The sequence below is a fragment of the Argentina silus genome, assembly GCF_951799395.1.
Source record: "Argentina silus genome assembly, chromosome: 3".
NCBI lineage: Eukaryota > Metazoa > Chordata > Actinopteri > Argentiniformes > Argentinidae > Argentina > Argentina silus.
The window spans coordinates 16,467,873-16,490,404 of record NC_139657.1 but is presented as its reverse complement, the minus strand read 5'-3'; the positions used below and the strand labels follow the sequence as shown (position 1 = coordinate 16,490,404).

Below are 22,532 nucleotides of genomic sequence, written 5' to 3'. Positions count from 1 at the left end.
GTTCACACCACTGCCCTGTTCCATCTCTGGAGCTTTGTATGGGTGTAGCTGAAGATAATCAGTCACTAACAGACGGATGGAATGCAAATGTTTTTTTATGTTATCATTTTTATCATGAGATGCTAGATCATTTTTTCTCTCTGTGTATTTAAGCCACAATCAGTTTGATCATGAACTCTCTTTTGCTGTTGGAAATAAAACTATGCTGTCTTCTCTCTCCCTCCTACAAGGCCTTACCTAATGCGAGGTGTGGCACCCCCTACCACCCCCTGCAGTACTGACGTCTGCGACAGCGATTACACCACCAGTCGCTGGAAGAGCAACAAGTACTACATGGACCTTAACTCAGACTCTGACCCTTACCCCCCTCCCCCCACCCCCAGAAGCCAGTACCTATCAGCAGAGGAGAGCTGCCCCCCCTCCCCGTCCACAGAACGCAGTTATTTCCACCTGGGCCCCCCACCCCCTTCACCCTGCACGGACTCATCATGACACCAGGGGAAATAGCCATGCCTGTAAATAGTTTTAAATATGAACAAATGAGATAATTTCTATTTTATTCATTTCCACTACGTGGGTTAAAGTGGGGACAGGGGATGGAATAAGGTCAGATCAAGTGTGAAATATTTGTACAGTGTGAATTGTATCACTTTATGTTTTGAAATGTTTCCTCCCTCATTTCAGATAGAGTACCCTTCTTAATTGAATATATTAAAAATACATTCAATTGTACTGCTTTTTAATTGACCTTTGTCATTTTGGCGTATTTTAGTAAGGTTTCTAATTAGTAGAAGTCCCTTTAACCCTGTGGTTTTGAGCAATATATTGTCCCAGATGTTGGCTTGATGAAATACTCCATTCACAAATTATCTAATGTGGTCAGCCAAATCACCATGAAAACCAAATGAGTTTCTCAGAAAAAAAAGTACTGTAAATATTTGTAATTAAGTAAATAATTTTTTCATAACAGCCATGAGATGTTCTTATTAATGATTTGTTTGTGAATTTGAAATGGTCCCAAGCATAATGTTTGTTTGTTTGTTTGTTTGTTTGTTTGTTTGTTCAGTTACCAAAAGTGTGTTTGCTGCTACTGTACATATATCCTTTGAATTATGACTTTTTAAAATGGCCAACAAAACAAATACAGTTTTCATATTCAAACTGACAATAGATCATGAAGCTATTTTACTGTTTAATCTGATTTAATTATTCTTATAGCAACATTGCAATTGTTATTTTTATTATGTGTAGAACAGTATGTACTGTACGTACATATGTTGATATGTGAAATGTTATTGTTTTGAAGGAGTCTCTATGGAATAACTCATAAAAACAGCTCCATCATCACTGATGCAGTTGTCAAACCAGAAATTGTAAGGTTTGGCACAACCATGTAGTTTCTCTCAAGATGTACAACCTGTCACTATAATGAAAATGATACCGTATGTCTTGTGCTTTGATTCCATATGAAATGCTGGTCTAAATTGTCCCATATTTCAGGAGTTGGTATTTCAGCTTTTATGAATTAGAAGAATCTGTGTACTGTAGAATCAGATTATATAGCTTGAATACAGTCTGAACTATTGAGTTTTCAAGGTTTCATTCAATGGGTTTATTTCAGACATCTCACTGTAATGAGGTATCTTGGTAAAAACCCTTCATTAATTTTATCCTGAAATGTGTTGAATGTTACAGACCTGATCAATAGTATTTGCTTTCTTTCAATCACTTTAGTTGTGGTTTTAGTTTGCACTTACAAAAATGGAAAGAAAACAAATACAATTTTACACAGGTCTGAAAGGTATGCACCTGTAAAATGGCTCCATCATATTGTCTGGCTTTGATTGTCATAATGTGAGGTAAGCAGGTGGTAATATTGTCCAATTGAGCACTTATTGGTAAATTACATGTCCATGCAGTTATGGAAAGTGGACAGAGAATGGTACTCACTAAATGACTGTGGAAAAGGAAGAGGAAATATTGAATTCATGCCTCTTAGTGAAAGTTTTGATGCTTCTTGGAGCTCTTCCTCGGTCATTGAAATACTTGTCTTTCAGCCAGTTAATAGTGGTTGCAGAGTGAGAAATCATGTGCACCTGTGAATTTAAATGACATTTCAAATACTGTATCTATGTAACTGCCCCATTAAAAACTCTGAAAACAATTTTAAAATCAGCACTCACAGTAACTCAACTGTGTGCTACACTTTTAATCTGATGATGTTCAAGTGCCGCAATATAACATAATAATGCTGTAATATAATGTTATCATGTACAATGACCACAATTCCAAAATGAATGCTATCATCAAAAGTTTCAAGCTTCTATCTTTTGGTGTCCATGTTGATCACTTCCAGATTTTCTGTGAGGGTCTGAACAGATGGCTTTGACCACCACAAACCACTGCCCTGCCCATCTCAAGCAATGGGTTAGTTTAGAAGGGTGGAACATAATAGAACTTTCAGATAGAAATCTATCCTGTATAATAGACATTCTTCTTGGTCTCAGAGAACAGGCTTTTATGTCAGCTCCATTAGATTTCTGTCTGCAACCCCCTGAACGTTCTGCCTTTTTAAATAAGACGGTCTTGACTGGAGAGGGGCAACTCCAGCCTAATTCCAACGACCCACTTGTGCCAGTATATAGAGGCTCTCGAAACAAACTGTGTCTTGTGTTTTGTGTTTAAATGCCTTGTATAATTTACACTTGTGACAATTTTTGTATCAAAAGCATTTTTATATAATAAAGGTTCTATTTTAAGGAAATGTTTTGTGGTTGATTGTTTTTAATTAGTTATTTGTTTGTAGAGCAGGTTTATCAGAATAGTCAAAATCATGTATGAACATATAATAATTTATTTAACAGGTACAATATTATCGAATGGAGCACTTTTGCAAGATATTCTGGGTGTATATCTGCTGGGTCTGTGCTATATAGCTAAATGTGGCCACCATGTGGAGAAAAGCTGGAACACATGTACATGGCTTTTTGTCAGCACAGTTTTTTCTCCTTTCCGCTTTCCACAAGTGACAATTACAGGTGGGAAAGAAAACACATAAATCTCTCAACATGTGGGTGAAGGCTGAAAATAGGGTTTGAATTAAGTATCAAAGACTGCAGCACATCAACTACAGTAAGACCAGTGGCATATATTATAATCAATATGGTACTGTATGTTTATGGCTTGGAGTTATAGAAACAAATATATGAGTCTAAGACTGGGTTACCATTCTTGGGCAAATGATGTTCTTCAGCCTCATAAACACAATATCAAACTGTAAGCTGTTCTATAGAGGACCTATGCAACTCTGATTTCTTGAGTGTGGTGTGTGAACATTAAACAGAGGAGGCTAAACAGAAAACTAAAATATTATATTCCAGATAACATAATAAACATAAATATGTCAAAAATAATTAATTATTTGAAGATCTTATTTTGCTGCATCTGCAGATATTGTGAGAGATTACTTCAAAGCATTCAAGCTGGTTCGTTGAGAAGTGACTAATGGCGGGATTTGAACCTAGGTCTCTGTCTTCGGAGGAGACCTAGGGAAAGTCCGGAGGAGTGGAGGAGACCTAGGGAAAGTCCACAATGCGACAAATGTTACAACTGATAACTCTATTGGAATTTTTTGTGAGCCTAATTTCCATCTTCCGATTCCCATCCTCAGTCCTTGGTTACAGATTATGATGTCAATAAAAAGAGAGCTAAACAAATAGCCTACACAGTGAAAAGAATAATCAGATGAGATCATATGATACACATCAACTTTAATGAGACAACCATGGAGATAGCAATAACAGCCAGCCACAAACATATTGCACAACAATGGTTACCATGCTGACAGATTATCTGCCGTATGCATGCGGAGTTTACCTTTGACCGGGCACACAAGTTATAAATCTTACGCAAAGAATATCACCATCACACCAGCAACAGGGCACTGATTATACAGTGAACATTGAACATCAAACTAAGATATTAACTGGACTCTGGTGATTTTTGCTGTCAAATTCGTATGGTACAGGTACTTTTGTCTACATATGCACAACACTACTAGCTCATATTGAAATAAAGTGAAATCAAAGAAACTGGTGTAAATGCAACATTGCCCCCAAATGAACTACAACAAGACACGGGGTGTGCGCGGTTTGGCATTGCGCACACAAGTTGAAAGGGTGAAAATTCTACTTTTGGGCTGCCGCAGTGACGAACTATAGCCTATGCAGGGAATAAGGGAAATTGGCGAATAACACATATAGATATCTATTTGTTCAATATTACCTGAAAATATGGACTACAGCCATCATAAATCTGTTGTGGGTGGTATATAAATAGCTACTGTACCGATACAGGCTACACAACAACTTGAAAAACGTCATAAAATAAAGAATGCGCTGTCAATTATATAAATGTAGCTGCATCATATAAAGCCCGAATAATTTTCCGATGTACATAGGTTAGCCGTGATTGTGCCTGAGAAACAAGGTGCACTTGATTTAGTTCAACCTTGGTGCTGGGTGAACATTTCACATTGCATTTGTCCAAATTAAAGGGCAAACTCCGCTCTCCCGGCGCGCCGGATAATTTTAAGTGCACCGACGGTCAAGGGAGCGTTGTTTTTTCACGCGTTCCACCCTCTACCTGCGGAAATGGGGAGTTTCTCGTTTACCGCAAGGGAGTGGACGAGACCCAGTGACTTGTACAGTACCAAATCAAAAGCCTAAAGTTGCTAGAAGTAGGTCTGATCGGCGTGATTCTTAGCCAATAGAATTCTATCGGTCTGTTTGACTGACAGGTACTTTAGTTGTGGTGGGGGAAGGGGTCGTTGAAGTTGATGGAACCGCCATCTTGAAAAGTGCCCTCTGACAGTCTATCTTTTCGCGCCTGTCAGAATCAGTTGTAAACACTTTATTTTTTTCTAAGTATTCGCATGTTCTTAGTTTTTTTATTTTGTTAACACTTTAGGCTAATGGCTCAATAAGCTACATGCCGGGGACTCACCATTTACCGTTGTTAATCGGTATGTACTTGCTAGCCCATGCAGTTCTTGTTGAGAAGACACGAAAAGCTTAGCTAGCTAACGTTACTTGACTAGCTAGCCAGCCAGAGGTTTTGGTTAACCTTAGTTAGTCCGATGAAGCTATACATCAGTGTTATGCTTGTGTGTCGACCTTTGGTGTAGTGAGTTAGAATTTGCTGTTAATTAACGGAAAGGCAGATCGGGTCGATCGAAATAGTTAGCTAGCTAACGGATTTAGACTGGCAGCTAACGGTGCTAATTTAGCAGCCAGCTAGTCGTGTATCCCGACAGCGTTTGATTTGGCCTGTCCATTTGCTTCTGGTTAGCTAGGCATTCATGGAAATACAAAGCAGCTAAAATGGTTATCTTGCAATAAGTGTCATACACAGCGTTAGCATGAAGTTAGGTAGCAGTTTAATTGCGGATAGTCGCAAGTCTACAGGCTCTGTTCGATAACGGTAGCTATCAACTAGCTAGCTAACTAGGCCGTCGGCTAACATTCAGAAGTCAGGCTTGTTGACAGCTAGCCAGCGGCAGATCTTGTGCTTGTTAGCTAGCTAGACACGGTTCAGCATTAACCATACAACTAACTACAATCTGACTTGGTTGGGAAGTAGCTAGTTAGTGCAGCTAGTTAATAAACAGTGATCTGTTTGTTTTGTCGGGCCAACGCTGTCATACCGGCAAACACAGAACGCTAGCTATGAATTGATTGCAGCTTATTCTGTGTAGCAAAGTTTTCCTAAACCGTAGCCATCTACTTGCTAACGTTACCAAACACAGCGACGGTGTTGTCAGAGTTTATCGTTGAATAGGCAAAGTTTAAGTCGGCTTGTAATATTTTCTGGATTCTTGAGGTCACGCGAAGTATTGAATTTAGCTCAGGTCAGAATGGTATAGGTTAGTTCAATGTCTTGGCTAGCAAATGCATTTGATCCCCGGCCACGGTACCACAATACCACTGAGTTTCTCAGACGGAATGAAAACATCACAGAATTCCAATTAACCCACCTGCTCTCTAACTATGATCGCAAGGTTGCCAAACAATCCTGAAAAGGCAGGTTCAACAGAGTTTAAGCTAGCAACGGTGCCAAAACGGATCAGGTTAGATAACAAATTCTTGTAAGACATGAACGGAAGATTTCGCTAATCGTGCACCCTAGGCATGCACTCGACACTGATTGGAATTTGGTGTGAAAGTGATGTTTGTTTGTTTTTTGTCACTGCTTGTCAGTTTCTCAATTGTTAGCGATTGGTTAGTCTATGCTGATACAGATGGAGCTGACACAGGTTTTCTCATTAACTGCTGTTATTCAGGGACCGCGAACACTTCCGCGTCTATGCTGTTCTATAAAACAGAATTAAACCAGCAGCTGACAGTACTGATTTGCTATTTGTGGCAGGACTTTCATATGTTTCACTAATTTTATGTGCATCTCTGGGTGAGGTGTTGGTGATTTAACCCATTCAGATATTTGAGACATGATTGAGTTAACCTGTGATATGAAGATGACAATTTCTTTCTATTTGGTCATAGCCTCTTTATTTATTTATTTTTTACCAAATAGATACATATGAATTATGATAGGTTTTAGCACAACAGTGGTGAATATTGATCAGTTAAGGGAGAGTGGCACATTTATCATAGTAAGTGCCTGGACAGAGGCCAATCTCAATTCCCCCTGAGCCCAGCCTCCTGGCCCAGTCTATTAATATGCTTTATTTCCTCACAGCCATTCATAACAAATCTGAGGTGCTGGTTTAGAACCAGCCAAGATGGCAGCTCTGTAACCTTTGACCCGACTACTCACTGACTTCTACACAGGGTTGGGAAGCCATGTAGTTTACACAATTACTGTTGTCGGAAAAAATGTATATCTTTGAACTGAGGGCTTGATCAACAGCAGAAAGTATGCTCTGTTTTAGTTGTGTGTTCGGTTCCTATGGCGAGTGAGTTGTTGACACAGTGCCTCTTGAACATGTGAAACTAGGTTATTTTCTTTCTTCTTGTCAGTCTGTTGTAGTGAGGTCTGGCAGAGATTAGTGCTTGTGTAAATGGTTAAACGAGTGCAGCGATTGTGTTTTTTGGGATGGTTGCCGGGATGCTGAGATTGCATGACAACAACAAGGAAGTGGAATCTTTTCTTCCATCTTTTCCAATCTTTATTTAGTTTTTTTCCCAATATAGAATTGAAAGCTTGCTAGTTGCTTGCAATTGAATTTGTGAATTATTCATATCAGAATAAATAGTCATGTTTTGTTCTTTGTCGATTGTTGCAGGTGTGCATTGTTGATCTGTGTTAGCTGAGGCTGAGGAGGTTCTGCTGCATGTGTCCTTTGTCCAAGGCTCTCTCCTGTCATTGCTGCCTGTGGAGCCTGTAATGGGCCAGAACTCCCAAAGAGCACAAGCATTATTTTATTTTTAATCAGAGTTTTACCCTCTGGACTACCCCAGTCAGGTGAGCCTTTTTTCACACACATTTGACCATTGTTCAACTCACTTTGTGCACATTGTCACTGACTGTTCAGGGTAGACATAGACACTCAGGCCCAATCCTGGACATGAGAGCACTTTCAACGGAGGTTCTCCCTTGAACATGGTTTTTAGTCCTGGGCTAGGCTTAATCAGAGTCTGAGAAACTATAGCCCTTTGTCTCTATATGATGCTTTTTTCTGCAGAAGCACCATGTTTTGGAAGTTTGACCTCCACACAACGTCGCACATCGACACACTCTTGGAGAAGGAGGATGTGACTCTGACAGAGGTGATGGACGAGGAGGACGTCCTGCAGGAGTGCAAGGCCCAGAACCACAAGCTGGTGGACTTCCTTGTGCGGCCGCAGTGCATGGAGGACCTAGTCACCTATATCACTCAGGAGCCCAGTGATGACGTGGAGGAAAAGATTAAGTACAAGTAAGAATGATTTATGGCACGCAAAGGGAGTCTCGACACTATGACACGTGGAAGACCGCAATGTTAACGCAACTTTGGATTTGTCTTTATGATTTATAATTGAACTAGCATCACCAGATGCACAAATAGATAATGCGCATTCACATTGATGTGTGTTAATCGAAAATTTAACAGTGACTTTCTTCAGGCATGATCTAGCCGTTCAGTTTCATTTGAGGCGAGTGATGCAAGGCCTTGTTCTCCATTTTATTGTAAGCTGTGTGTGCTCTGAGGGCTGAGGAAACAGGTATATGACGGAATTGGCACAATGACTGTATAATTACCACAAGTTGGTTATTTTATCATCTTGTGGTTTCTCTGTTTTATATTCCTTTGAACCTTAACAATAAGTCTTTCATTAGATCTTATATATTCCAACTACCTTAAAACAGAGTAGATACCTGCACATTGTGGAAAGCTCCCATGAAATTATAGCAATTTTAACTGCTACTTTTTGTGCCCCTGGCACCTGCGAATAAGTTGGATGTGCATACATTACTTTTGAACTAACGTATGGCTGCGTTTTTGTGCTATTTTCCAGGTACCCCAACATATCCTGTGAACTGCTTACCTCGGACGTGGGACAGATCAACGACAGACTGGGTGAAGACGAGAGTCTGCTGATGAAACTGTACGGCTTCCTGCAGAACGAGTCCCCCCTCAACCCTCTGCTGGCCAGCTTCTTCAGCAAGGTCCTCAGCATCCTCATCGGCAGGAAACCTGAACAGGTGAGCTCATGACAGAATACGAGCAAATAAAAACAGAGTTTATAACAGATTATACAGTGCCTTTGGAAAGTATTCAGACCCCATCACTTTTTCCACATTTTGTTGTGTTATCAACTCAATTTAAAATGGATTAAATTAAAATAATTTGCCATCAATCCACACACAATACCCCAGAATGTAATTTCAGTAAATTACTTAAAATTGAAATACAAAATACCTCATGTACATAAGCATTCAGACCCTTTGCTATGGGGTCTGAATACTTTCCGAAGGCACTGTATTAGGAAGCGAACTAAGGTAGTTAGTTCTAACTAACTTTGACCAAATTTAACTTGGGATAACCCTTGTAACCAAGCGGCTCACCCCTAGCCAGGTAGATTCCTATAGTAACTTATACTGTACTGCTCTAACCTGCTCTGGAGCAGGCTAACTGCACGTCATCCTCAGTATGTGCCCCATGCCGTATGCCCAAAATCATCCTTCCCCCTTGCAAATAATTGCTTAATTTCATTAAAAGCCATATCATAGGTTTATTATATAAAAGGAAACTGATACAAATATATTGATCCTTATCTTTTGGTAAAACATTGTTAAAAACATAATAATAATAATTTTACTGCTCATACATGTAGGTTGACAGGATAAAATAATATATGAATGCATTTGACGTTACGTTTTTCACATGAACAGTTTATTCAATAAAAAGTTTCTTATGGCATGATGAAGGACATGTGTTGATGGTTGTTTCAAGCAAGATGAGTTGGCTCGTTGATTTCTGCAACTATTAAAGTGTGGCACACTTGGCAATAACTCAAGCCTGCTAATTTAGGATAATCCTAAATATGTATAGCTTGCTTCGTAGTGTAGCCCTCTGCTGAAGCACCTCATTATGGTCCAATTTGTTGAGATCTTGGGTGATAACGTGGGCATGAAGAATATGGTATCCATTCTGATTGGCCAGTTGAAATTTGTTCAGTATTACTTAGCGATTGTTGTTGTTCTTTCTGTAGATTGTGGAGTTCCTGCGGAAGAGAGAAGACTTTGTGGACTTGATGATTAAACATATAGGGACCTCTGCTATCATGGACTTGCTGCTCCGAATGCTGACCTGCATTGAACCACAGCAGCTCAGACAAGATGTCTTAAATGTGAGTTCCAATGTGTTTCTCCTCATGTTTTGTGTTTCCATTCCCTTCTGAAAATAAATATTCAAATGCACAAATTACATAGATCTGTTGTTCCATAATCCACGTCAGCTAAGCAATAGTTGTTTTCTTTTTAAGTGTTTACATGTGGTTGTTCTTTTAAGACTGATCGAAATTCTGCATGTCAACATCAACCTCTTCTCTCTCCCCCACAGTGGCTGAATGAGGAGAAGGTGATCCAGAGGCTTGTTGATATGGTCCAGTCGACTGAAGATGAGGATGTAAGTCATGTAATTTCAATATCTAGCCATTGGAGTCGTGCAATTTCTTCAATATATTGATGTTTTTGTATTGAGATTTTTGAATGTGCTTTAAATAACGTTTGACTTTATCTTGACAACTGTCTTGTTTCCATCCCTATAAAGAGGCACTCTAACGCGTCCCAGTCTCTGTGTGAGATCATCCGCCTCAGCAGAGATCAGATGTTCCAAGTGCAGGGCTGCTCAGAGCCTGACCCCCTACTGGCCACACTGGAAAAGTAAGCCTATGGAGTGGCCCTGTCCAGAAACAAGCCCCTATCTCTCTGGACAAGGCCTTTTGATGAGCTATTTGTTACTCCTGTCCAAAGAATTGCATTCTGTGAAGAATAGGGTGTTGTTTGGAGAACCACACAACATTAAGCTGCTGCTGTGCTCTTCATGGTATGTGTCTTTATTGTCTTGGATAAAGTATTACTTGTGTTACCCTCCTCTTTCTCTCTCTCTCTCTCTCTCTCTCTCTCTCTCTCTCTCTCTCTCTCTCTCTCTCTCTCTCTCAGGCAAGAGACTGTGGAGCAGTTGCTGACCAATATTTTTGACAAAGAGAAAAATGACTCTGCCATAGTCAGTGTCATTCAGATTCTCCTGACGCTCTTTGAGACACGGAGACCAGCGTAAGTTCATTTTATCGCGTTTCTCCTGTCAATGTGTCTGTACTGTGAGCTGTGCTGTGCGGCTTACTCTGTCTCCTCCTATTACCATCCTGTGTGTGTGTGTGTGTGTGTGTGTGTGTGTGTGTGTGTGTGTGTGTGTGTGTGTGTGTGTGTGTGTGTGTGCGTGCGTGCGTGTGCGTGCGCGCGCGCACCTGCCTGTGTGGTTTGAGACACCGTTGTCTGATGTGTATCTCTTTAACCTGCAGGTTTGAGGGCCACCTGGACGCCTGTCCCCCTGGTATGAACCACCCGTCCTTCTCAGTCAACCAGAGCATCCTGGAGGCTGTCAGGCCCCGGCTCAAAGACTTCCATCAGCTACTGCTGGAACCCCCAAAGGTAAGAAGAACCATATACTTCACCTTTGTCCCAATTCTCTAAGTGTCCCCTATGTGGTATCCCATGCACTTTATGGAGGACTGGGATGCAGGGCCAGACTTATTCAGACTATACATTGCAGAGTCTTTAGGCAATTTTAGTAGAGCTTAAAGTTGAATAAATTGTTCTCCTCTTCATGCATTTAGAACCAACTATGCCAACCGCCACCTCTGTGAATAGCTCATCACTACATCTTTGTGTTGATGTTAATTGCTCCCCCTCTCTCAATCTCAGTTCTCCTCTGTGAGTCATATTTTTCCTCAGTGGGTGGTCCACCCTCAGGTTTACTCTACCAGTGTAGTCCATTAACAGTTTGTGCATTTCCACAGATGTAGTCCACTAAGGCCGCTGGTTTGCCTGGCACCGATGAGTAATTGTGTTACTCTGCCAAACTAAGTTCTGCTGCTGTAAATTCTCTGCATATATTTCAGTAAAGTATTTTTTGCAATATAATATCCTTTAGTCTCTTTTTTGGATTGTCTACGTCTGTTGATGGGCCCTTTCTCCCCTGGGTTTTCTCACCTCTTTCTGTCTATCGCCTTTTATTCATGATAGAAAAATATCATAAAGACCACGTGGGGAGTGCTGGACCCCCCTGTGGGCAACACCAGGCTGAACGTGGTGCGTCTGGTGGCCAGCCTCCTGCAGACCAACACTCATATCATCAACATGGAGCTCATCAACCTCAACACCCTGGGAGTCATACTAGTGAGTATGGGCAACTGGACAGGCATCCCTTACAGGCTGCTCAGACCTGGGTCACGTACAGAATGGCAGTCATAAGCTCTGTTGTCTTGGGTGTCAAGGCTTTGTGCAAGAGCCACATGGAGGGGAAAGAGGTATGGACAGAAAACCACTGAACAGAGGGTGGGGAGGAAAAAAAAAAAAAGAATGTCAGTCATACCAGAGTATGTTGGAACAAGCTCCCTAACAGTTTAGGGTCCAACCTTTTAGGGGGGTAGTTTGGAACAATTCTTAATAACATTTTCTCCTCCATCATTTTTCAGGATATGTACTTCAAATATATTTGGAATAACTTCCTGCATATACAAGTCGAGATCTGCACTGCGATGATCCTAGCGATGCCCCCGGCCCAGAGCGAAACCCCCGAAATCAACAGAGACCAGGACCAGGAGCCAATCAGAGAAAGCCACCTCATCAAACATGTGAGTCCTCTCACCCCTCTTTTACTGTGTCCTAATTATTTTTCCCGTCCTCCTCTGAAGTGTGCACTTGCGCACTCCCCACATGGATTTCCAGGTATAGACAGGTGTGAGTGATGACGGGGGGCACTCCCTCAAGCCCGTGCTTACATCAATCATAGGCATTTCCATCCTTGTGAAGCAGTGCATAAGAGCACACTTCGGACACAGCATTTCCTGACAAGTTGTAATGGCATTCCTAGCGCGTCAGGCAGGTCCGTTAACTCTCCCTGTTCTCTTGTCTCTCAGCTGTTTCAGAAGTGCCAGTTTATACAGAGAATCGTTGACGCATGGAGCTCCAACGAGAAGGAGCAGTAAGTACCGTGTTATTCCTGATGGCATTGTCCTCATTCCACGTTGAATTAGGGTCAGAATGCTGGACGGTTACTGGACCACTGAACTAAAGGGATTTTGTGCTTAAACCACTTGTGGGTTGTTTTGTGTTTACCTTGGGTGAAGGCTCAATTTAATGTAGAAAATGTGTGACTGCTCACTGCAACGCGCCTACAAACTTGGAACTTGATTCAATTCAAAATGTTATTTATCCCCTCAGAGGCAATTAAGGAGGATGCCACAAATGAACATGAACAGATGTGTAGTCTTATTTGATCCCAGAGCATGGTAGATGATGAAAGCTTTAGTGGAAACACTTCTTTTCCAAAGTAGTCGTCATCTGGTCATAAATTATCCCTCCTCCACACTAAGTGTCTTTGATGTTGCAGGGCCGAGGGTGGTCGTAGGCGGGGCTACATGGGTCATCTGACCAGGATAGCCAACTCTATAGTCCACAACAGTGACAAGGGGCCCAATGGACCACAGATACAACAGCTCATCTCAGGTCAGTGAGGCTACATCCACACATCAGGAATGAAGAAGTTGGAGATCTTTTCTAGTCACTTCAATAAATGAAATAGAATTCAAGCCATAATATATATATATATATTTGTTAAAGTCATCATTGAATTTCATTCATTCAGGTTTTTTCTTCACTGATTGTCACTCTTTGCCATTCCAGAGCTCCAAGAGGAGGACAAGGAGAGATGGGAGACCTTCACGTGTGGTCACCTCGCTGACACAAACAAGAAAAACACTGTAGACCTAGTAAGTGGAATACAGCCACTGTAGTTACACCAGGACAGAATAACACTGTAGACCTAGTAAGTGGAATACAGCCACTGTAGTTACACCAGGACAGAATAACACTGTAGACCTAGTAAGTGGAATACAGCCACTGTAGTTACACCAGGACAGAATAACACTGTAGACCTAGTAAGTGGAATACAGCCACTGTAGTTACACCAGGACACAATAACAGTGTGCCATTCTTGTGAGGGACATGGTCAAATGTTTTGACCGGTCAAAATCCTTGTTTTCTGGCTCACCCAGCTTACTGAATCTTATGATTATTATACTGTAAGTGCAAAGTCTGTGTTTTCAGTAACACAAGCTTATCAGGGCATGGAATTAACATTTTGGTCTACCAGCTAAAGTGTGTAGTGGATGAGATTTTTTTATCAGGCACATAAAGTAAAACAAATAAAAAAAACATTAAGGCAAAAATGACCACAACAAAAAAACACATTAGAATCACTCCAGACGCATTGAAAATGAGTCCCTGCACAGAACGAACCTCCTGTAGTAGGTTTTGTACCTATCCATGTGTCAAAATACAGTCGCGTGCAAGTTGCTGTCGCACGTCGTTGAATTTTACTTGAATGCTTTATTTCAATGCATTATTTGATTGTAACTAAGAAAGCTCATAGACTTGGGAGTTTGTTTGAAGGTCAGGAGGAGCGTGAGTAAGATGTGCAGCAGTTACAGTAAGCTGGAGGAGGCAGCTGACTGTCTGTTGAATCAACAGTGACCATAATTGCGGATTGTGCCAGTTTCTACTGAATTAAATTGAAGCATAGTATTGGTGAACTCTTGTTGGCTGCCCACTAAAGTGGCTGGTAAGATGAACATATTTACCCGCCAGTTCCAAAATGTGTCCGCATTTGGCAGGTGGTGGCTGTCTGCCTCCAAACTTGGTAGACCATGAAAGCTGGTTGAAGAAAGTCTTGGTGATGCCTTTTAGTGATGCCTTGAGTGATGTTTGTTGATTTTGATTTTGCCCAGGTGAACACACACCATATTCACTCATCCAGTGATGATGAGGTAGACTTCAAGGACAGTGGCTTCCACCAGGACTCCTCCCTACAACAAGTAAGTCTGTAACTGGATGAGACCACAGGCATACTGTTCACAACTGCATAGTGATTTATCTGTTTTCAAACTGTTGATAACCATGTGTTTAATCTAGACTCTACTAATAATAGTCTAGTAATGTTAGTTACCGTTTACCTGAATTTTAAAAACTAATATTTTAAACATTTGTCATCCAATTGTAAGTATGCATGTGCTCTTGAATTGAAAAAAAACAAAACAAAAGCTGTCAGCAAATTGTTTTTTTTTTATGAAATGAAAGAACTTGAAGCTTTTTTATAGTGCCAAGACTATATCATTATCGTTGGTCCTGGGTTTGCCAGGCCTTTTCTGATTATCAGATGCAACAAATGACGTCCAATTTTATTGAGCAGTTTGGCTTCAATGACGAAGAGTTTGCCGATCAGGATGATGTCGTGGAGTGAGTACTGATCCTGCATGTTGTTCTCTTCAACAATAACCTACTTCTCTCAGGTCTAGCTGCTCTCTCTTACTGTTTGGGCCTTCTTAATAAGGGTTTGGGGTGACTAGAGGCTAGTATTCTATTAATAAACTCTGCTTTAACTTAACAAAGGACTTACAGGGATTTCACAAGCCTATTTATTTTTCTGTACAAAGATATAGCCAAGGTTACATGTTTACAATTAACGTCTGAATATAAGATGCCCTTGTTTAGGTAATCGTATGGTGTGGCAGGAAATCTATTGATACACATTTTAGCCACATGTTGATTACAGTTTAATTGGTAGTGCAATATAGATTATTTGCATCACAAATATTTTCCTTGCATAAGTTAATCAATTAAATTGTATTACTGCCAGTTTGGATGCTAATTGGAGACTAGTACATCTATCCTATTTGGGGTGCCTGATCTCTGGGTGGTGGTGGTGGTGGTGGTGGTGACGGTGGTTGTTGGGGTAATCTATCTATCTGGGTTTGGGTCTGGGTTCCCGTGCAGAGGGACCAACTGGGGGTTTGTTTCTACATAAAGCTGCTTTAATGTGAGTTTACCTTACTGAGTTGCCCTCCATAGTGATTTGCCCCTCTACTCCTAGAAGTAGTTGCTAGGCCTCTGGGGAGGAGTCAGCGTGTGTGTGTGTGTGTGTGTGTAGTCATTGTCTAACTAATTTAACTAAACTAAACTCTGTTCTCTTTAACATTTCAGTATTCCCTTTGATAGAATATCAGACATCAATTTTTCCTTGAATACAAATGAAAGTGTAAGTATTATGTAATTTTATATAATGTAACATGGTGAAAGGATGTGAAAATGAATGCCATGTCTCTTATTTGTGCTGTAGCGATGCTGAATTGTGAAGAAATGGAGGAAGACTGTTTTTTTATTTGTAGTTGTTAAGTTTAGGATTATGTTCATCCACATGACCTTCACATGATATTCATATGGAACCCCACTGAAGTAGGGGGAGGGGACAATTGTAAAACCAAATAAAATAAAATAAACAGTTTCTTCTTTTATGCGCAGTAACTGACGATAGTCCCAACGACTAGAAGTGGAGGTGTCACTGTCACCGGATCTTAACAGTGTCTGTTTTAAATGCTGCCGTTGAAACGTGCTCCTGGTGTTGTCTTGCAGGCAAATATAGCTCTGTTTGAGGCGTGCTGTAAGGAGAAGATCCACCAGTTTGAAGATGCAGGCTCTGATGAGGAGGACATCTGGGATGAGAAAGATGTCACCTTCGCACCCGAGGCTCAGAGACGTCCGAGGTACAGCACCCTTACTTGAGTCTCTCTTCTTGGCTACTTTTGTAGGGCACAGATTTACTTCACAGTTATACTGTGGCTTCATTTCAAGGGCCTGTTTCTATGTGCTGAGGGTTTTATCTTTGGCTTGGGATACTGTGTGTAAATGACATTGCTACAGTGTCTGATGTACTAACATGACGTTTTTTAACTGACTTGTGATCTCTTAACAGGAGCTCTGGCAGCACGGACAGCGAGGAGAGCACAGACTCTGAGGAGGAGGACGTGAAGAGGGATCCATTTGAGCCCAACAACGCCATTTCTGATGACAGGATGGAGGTGGACACAGGTGAGGGTGAGTAACTAGCGCACAGGTTGGATGGAGCTGTTTTTTTTCTATTAAATTAAATATTTTAAGGCTGAAATACTGGGTCTAGTTTTGTGGGTATTGAATGTTTCCTTATTTAACCAGTGAGTTCCATTGAGCTACAGAGACCTTTTAATAAGAGAGACCTGGGCCCTCAAGTTTGCATCATTGTTTCAATGTAATGGATAACTTGCTGTATATGGACCCATTCTGGAAAGACTGCGGTTTTCTTTATGACTTTGTTGTCCGACATTGGTGTGCTCCCCCTGTGTTTGTTTCAGGCCCTGTGTGGACGGCTAACTTTGACGACATCCCCATGGACACAGGCAGCTCCACAGCGATGGGTGCCCCGGCCCCTGTCCCTGCCCCTGTCCCATCCCCGACCTCCCCAGCCGCCCCCTCCTCCCCTACCATCCTGCCAGGGTCTGCAGGCTGGAGCTCGCCTGGCTCTGCCTCTGACACACAGACTGGCTGGGCCGACTTCAGCAACAACTTCTCTCCTGTCAGGTGGGACTTCCTCACCCTAACGTTCCCTGTTGTGCCAAGATGTTCGATGACTCAACTGCCACTCATAGTATGATGTTATACAGTAATACTGTAGTTATAGTTATAATATAGTAGTTATAGTGGCTTACATCAACATTGGTGCTTCTCTTCAGGGTATCACTTAATTCACGTACTACCTTTCCTTAATAGTGTTATTTAGAGTTTGGCAATCTTTTTGCGCTTTTTTTGCGTGTGACTGATTTTTGCTCTTCCAGCCCCAAAGATCCATTGAGGAGCAATTCCCCGGTAGCCATGGAGACCAGCATAGAGACGGTGGACCCGTTGGGTGTCAATGCCCCCATGCAGCCTGAGGGTGAGCTGAGCAAATCACCTTTGTGCTCTACAAGCACAGGCTTTTTACAGCTCTGTCATTGATTGATTCAATTTATGACCATTAAGAAGTCCACATTATACCGGTGCAGTAGCTTTAGCAACTAGGGGTGTGCTGACTCGTTCCAGATTTTGGTCATTTTACAGACAGTCATCTTCTGATTATTTTTAGATATGTTTCTTAATCAGCAGAGATCCCTTTCTGTCTCAAAACGATGACTCCCTTGGCCAGTTTTGCTGTCTGTAAACAAATGGGAGACGTGTGCGATGAGCCTGCTGCCATGATTGTACAGTACTGCTCTGAATGATCCAATGTGCCACTGGCCTCCCAGTCGTCCCGTCCCGTCCCCCCCTGTCCCCCCCCTCCTATTCAAAAGGCAAGCGTACAGTGGCCTGTTTATTTCAGCTCAAAGTGCAGACCTTCCGAAACTATGGCAATACTGTATACAAATAAATAAAAACTATTGATCCTTCATTTCATGTCAGTCAATATAATATACTTTTTGAAATTGGTAAACTGTTGATTACAAATGCAGTCTGTCATCATCATGCCCATTGTAACTTGTGACCGTCGCTCACTAATATCTGTATCTGACTTGACTCAAGCAGCCCCATCATTTTGAGCCTTTCAATCGCACTCCCGGGTGTACGATCACAAGTATCATCCGAATATGATAATCAAGTCCTCCATAAACGTATATGACATCTGCACACCCCTATTAACAACTGATCGCTATGGAAAAATGGTTTCTCTGTTATGATCATTGTGGAGTAATGCTGTTGGAAACATTGCTGTTAATTTCAATCTCTCTCTCTCTCTCTCTCTCGATCCTTATGTCTATCTCTATCCCCCTTCCTCCGGCCATCCCAGGGTCTGACCCTTGGTCTGGGGATGAGGTTGCCCAGCCGCCCCCCTCCCCTGGAGCGAAGGCCGTGGGAGGCCCGGACACAGAGGAGGAGCCAGCCAATGACCGCATCACTGAGACGGTCACCAACGGCTCCATGAAAGAGACAGTTAGCCTTACCGTAGATGCCAAAACTGAAACTGCTGTGTTCAAGAGGTAAGGAAGAGCGACTGCGGAAGACACGGCAACTCCCCCCTTGTCCCCCCCCCCCCCCCCCCCCCCCCCCCCCACAACAGTCATTCGCCTCACAGTGCATGTGGAACTGAACCTCTGTGTCTTGCCATGTTACCCCCCCCCCCCCCCCCTGCTGCCAGTTCCTGCCAGCACAGGGCTTCTCCACTCCAGTCCAGTTGACTTGTATAGATGTATCTAAATTATTATACCATTTATGTATCACCAAAATCTGCAGATCTTACATACATTGCTGTTTGTTTGTGTTTTTTGAGTAAAAAAAAACAAAAAAAACTGTCCTTCACATTTTAACTGCAACACTTACAACATGAGCTTCCTCTTTCTCTCTGGCGTGCGTGTGGCTTCAGAGTGTTGAAATCTTATCGGTATGTACAGCCAATCGGAGGGCAGACATCTGCCCTGTCTTGTTTTCATGTCAGCCACTGAGTTACTTTATTTATGATTATTTATTTTTGCCCATCTCCATTTGCATGTCTACTATCTAAGATGATGATGATGATGATGTTGTGGTGGTCGTTTATGGCGTGGATTGGACTAGCCAGGCCAACATCGGCCCCTCAGGATGAGCCTTCTACCAGGCTTTCTGAATTGGCCTTGTATCTCTTTCTGTTGATGTTCAGTTTCAGTTTTTTTTTTATGGGTGTGGATTGGTCAAAGCAGTCTTTGTTCTTCTTCTTATTATTATTATTATTATTATTATTATTAATCTGCCGCCTGCTGGTGTGTCATTGGCTCAGGTTCTCTCTCAGCCAATGGCATCGTGAGGTGGGCTAAAATAAATCTGGAGAGAGATGAGTCCTAGCATAGTAGCATTTATATACCATGGTCCAAATACCATGAATTCAAAGTACTCTAGACTATAAGCATTCAGCTGTTATTTAGGCTTGGAAATCGACACAGTTACATCAAGGAAATGGGCTAGTGAGCTAGTTCATTGTAGTGGATAGATACTATCCAGTTAAATATCAGTGGCGGTTGCAGGACCCCCTGTATTACACTTCTCTTGTGCTAGCTTGTTTTAGTTAAGTGTCTGAAAGCAGACACAGAGAGCTAATAGAGCTAATACTGTAGTAAAAATGTCAAGACACTTCAGTGCTATGGATAATAATTAAATTAATTTTAAAGACACCTCGGTGCTATCTCTAATCAAGATTCCTGGTGGTTTGATGACAAAAAGCAAGACTGATGGCTGACATGAGTTTGATCCAATTCAGAGTTTTCCAAACCTTCCTAACTCTTAAAGAGGCAAACTCCTGTAAGTGGATGATCAGAAATCAAAATGGACTCTTTGCTTCTCTCCGTTTGCTGTACATTTTGATGCTTGCATCCAGCGTCTCTTGTTTTGTTTTGTTTTTAAACAGCCAACTACATTTCAACACATTTGTTTTCCCCTTTTTTGTTTTTTTTGTTGCTTTTTTTGATGTGGTCTGTTCCATTCTGCATGCCTTGTCAGTCTGTCCTGTCTCTAACTGGGGGGGGGGGGGGGGGGGGGTTCTGTCTGCTACAGTCCTTCCGTCTATCTTGTGTAGAACCTCCGGAGCTCTGTAAATGTTGTTCCCTCGTTTCCTCTGCAGTGAGGAAGAGAAGTTGTCTACCTCAGAGGGGGCGTCTGTGAAGTATGCCGTGGGGGAGAGCGGAGAGCCTGAGAAGAGTAGTGGCTCTGCAACATCAGTCCAGCCTGCCAGCAACTGTCCCAGACCAAGGTCAGGATCCACCTGTGTGGTGAACCCTAACAGTAGCCTATATCGTGTGTGTGTGTGTGTGTGTATGTGTGCGCGCGCCTGTGTGTGCTTGTCTTGCCCAGCCATCAGTAGCTCATGAGTTCTGTTGTCCCCCCCCTCTCAGCAGTGCAAAGCATACAGATGAGAAATCAAAATCTCCCAGTGATGCAGCTCTTAACGGTCCCTTAGAAGAAGCAACAGCAATGGACGAAGCCAAGTAAGTTCTAGACTAATCTAAGGACCCTGTTAGAATTCTTCCTCCCTCCTTTCCTTGAAGTCACTATGACCAATCCAATCCTTGAAATCACTCTGGTCATTCGTTTGACCAATCCAACCACGACAGATCAGTCATTACGTAAAGGAAGTTTCCCATTAAGAGTATTCCAACATGGCCCGTTGGTGTGTGGATGGCTGGCTGTGGGTGGCTGTGTGTTGGTGGCTTCACACGGCCTAGCATGGTCTTATGACTTCTGATGTGTGGGAACTCGTTAACTTCTCTCTATGCCTGCCCCCTCCCCTTGCAGAGCATGAACTCAACCATCTCTGCTCTACTCCCCTTACAGAACAGAACAGAGCAGAGTATGAACTGAAACCATCTCCTCTCTACCACCTCCCTCCCCCTTACAGAACAGAGCAGAGCGTGCTCTCGCCAGAGGCAGCTGTGAATGGCCCAGCGTGATGTGTAGCTGATGCCACCAGCCTGTTCCTGCTGCGCCATCCCCCTGGGCCACCAGCAGGGGGCAGTGGTGGTGCACGTCCAGAGGCAGAGCTGCTGCTGATGCTGCACTCATTTCTTCTTCACCCAGATCAGGACCAGCAATATTCATATTAGGTTATTTACAGACAGTTGTACAGAAAGTTGGAACTGAAATGAAGAGAGAGAGACATACTCTAATGGATACAGATTTTTTTTTTTTTGCATTCGTTTATATACTATTGTTCTTATGAGGTGATCTGTCTGATATCTTGCCACTCAAAAGTTAAATAGTAATGTTGCTATAGTAAAAAAAAAAAAAAAATGATTGTATGAATAAAATATTTAATAAAAAAAGAAAATGTATACAGAAACGGAAGATTAAAACCTGAAATATAGCAATTGGAACGCTTGTGTGACCAAAACGAACAAGCTGTTTTTAATAGGGTTTTTCTCCTGCACAAAATGTGATGTTTAATCTCCAACTCAAGGCAACAGCTACCATGAAATGTTAAATCTGGCTACCACTGTTGGTCTGTTTCTCAGTAAAGCCTGTTAGTCGGGAATCAAAACATAATTTTAAATATTCAAAAGGCTTTATTTTGCCACAGGTATTATTTGTAAATGTTTCTTGTATCCTTTCAACATGAGCGAGATTTGAAGAAAAAAAACTTTTTGGTATAGTTTTTAACTTAATTTATTAAGGTAGATAATGTTCTGTTACTAAGAGCCATACACATGTTCTCCCCCCCCCCCCCTTTGATAACATTAAACTGTACAAACCCCAAGGTGAAGAGCTGTAGAGGATGGATGGTCTCCAGTTGCATGTAGCTAGTGAAGTGAGTGTTAACACTGTCTGAATTAGAGGCTTGAGATAAGTGGCTCCTATTCTACACTTGTTCCCTTATCAGTCAAGTCTACCTTTCTACCTGCAGAATGAATGAATGATGGGGATGTTATGGATATTCTTGGTATTGCTTCAATCATGCATCGACCATTGATTTTTCTTTTCTTTTTCTTTTCTTTTTTAATAAAAAGGTTATCTGTACCAGCAACAGAAAGGGGGTAAACTATTTATATTAGTACAATTCTTCCCCCGTTTTCTCAGATTATTAAATTTCACCTTGTTAATTGTATGAACAAGCACATCTGACTTTGATTCAGGGCGCTGTTTGATGAATATCTCCTCATGTCTTACTGTTGATGTTTAAACTTTTGTCTTTCAAGGTTACTGGCAAGGATTTTAGGATAGGAGGAAAAGAACGTTGGCAAAATGCTGCTATCAAATATCTACCATTCTTTGAATTATACTGATTATCTACATTAAGGCACGTTTGTTGCTAACTTGAAAGTGTTCTGACTTGTAATACTGTAATTGGTGATGATAGCTCTGCTTGATGACTTCTTTTAGAGACTGATGAATGCATTCAAACAAACCTGGGGCCTGTAGAAGTTTTTCTCTTAGATGTTTTTTTT

At 41.7% G+C, this 22,532-nt stretch overlaps 2 protein-coding genes across 10 annotated transcripts in view; both read left to right on the top strand.

Annotated features, from left to right (window-relative positions):
- The window catches only part of lrp5 (low density lipoprotein receptor-related protein 5), a 47,445-nt gene extending 44,687 nt beyond the window's left edge, over positions 1 to 2,758 (top strand). Inside the window, exon 24 of the mRNA XM_083666254.1 lies at positions 231 to 2,758. Within this exon, the coding sequence (XP_083522380.1) occupies positions 231 to 492 (262 nt within the window). The 3' untranslated portion in view covers positions 493 to 2,758. The remainder of the gene's footprint in view (positions 1 to 230) is intronic.
- Positions 2,759 to 4,856: 2,098 nt separating this feature from the next.
- Positions 4,857 to 22,107, top strand: ppp6r3 (protein phosphatase 6, regulatory subunit 3). 9 transcript variants are annotated; one of them, XM_083665813.1, is made up of 25 exons: positions 4,857 to 5,023; positions 7,304 to 7,482; positions 7,703 to 7,936; positions 8,517 to 8,703; positions 9,714 to 9,851; positions 10,064 to 10,129; positions 10,274 to 10,386; positions 10,666 to 10,779; positions 11,025 to 11,154; positions 11,749 to 11,901; positions 12,201 to 12,359; positions 12,645 to 12,709; positions 13,118 to 13,233; positions 13,411 to 13,496; positions 14,514 to 14,600; positions 14,975 to 15,021; positions 15,766 to 15,820; positions 16,195 to 16,325; positions 16,535 to 16,650; positions 16,950 to 17,175; positions 17,430 to 17,527; positions 18,416 to 18,605; positions 20,216 to 20,344; positions 20,490 to 20,579; positions 20,990 to 22,107. In XM_083665813.1, exons 3-25 carry the CDS (start codon positions 7,710 to 7,712, stop codon positions 21,039 to 21,041), a joined length of 2,775 nt encoding a protein of 924 aa, XP_083521939.1. In that variant the 5' UTR covers positions 4,857 to 5,023; positions 7,304 to 7,482; positions 7,703 to 7,709; the 3' UTR covers positions 21,042 to 22,107. The 9 variants fall into 9 exon arrangements, with proteins under 9 accessions (XP_083521939.1, XP_083521938.1, XP_083521936.1 ...); XM_083665812.1 differs by having other exon boundaries at positions 16,535 to 16,656; positions 20,487 to 20,579; XM_083665810.1 differs by having other exon boundaries at positions 14,942 to 15,021; positions 16,535 to 16,656; positions 20,487 to 20,579.
- The last annotated feature ends 425 nt before the right edge of the window (positions 22,108 to 22,532 follow it).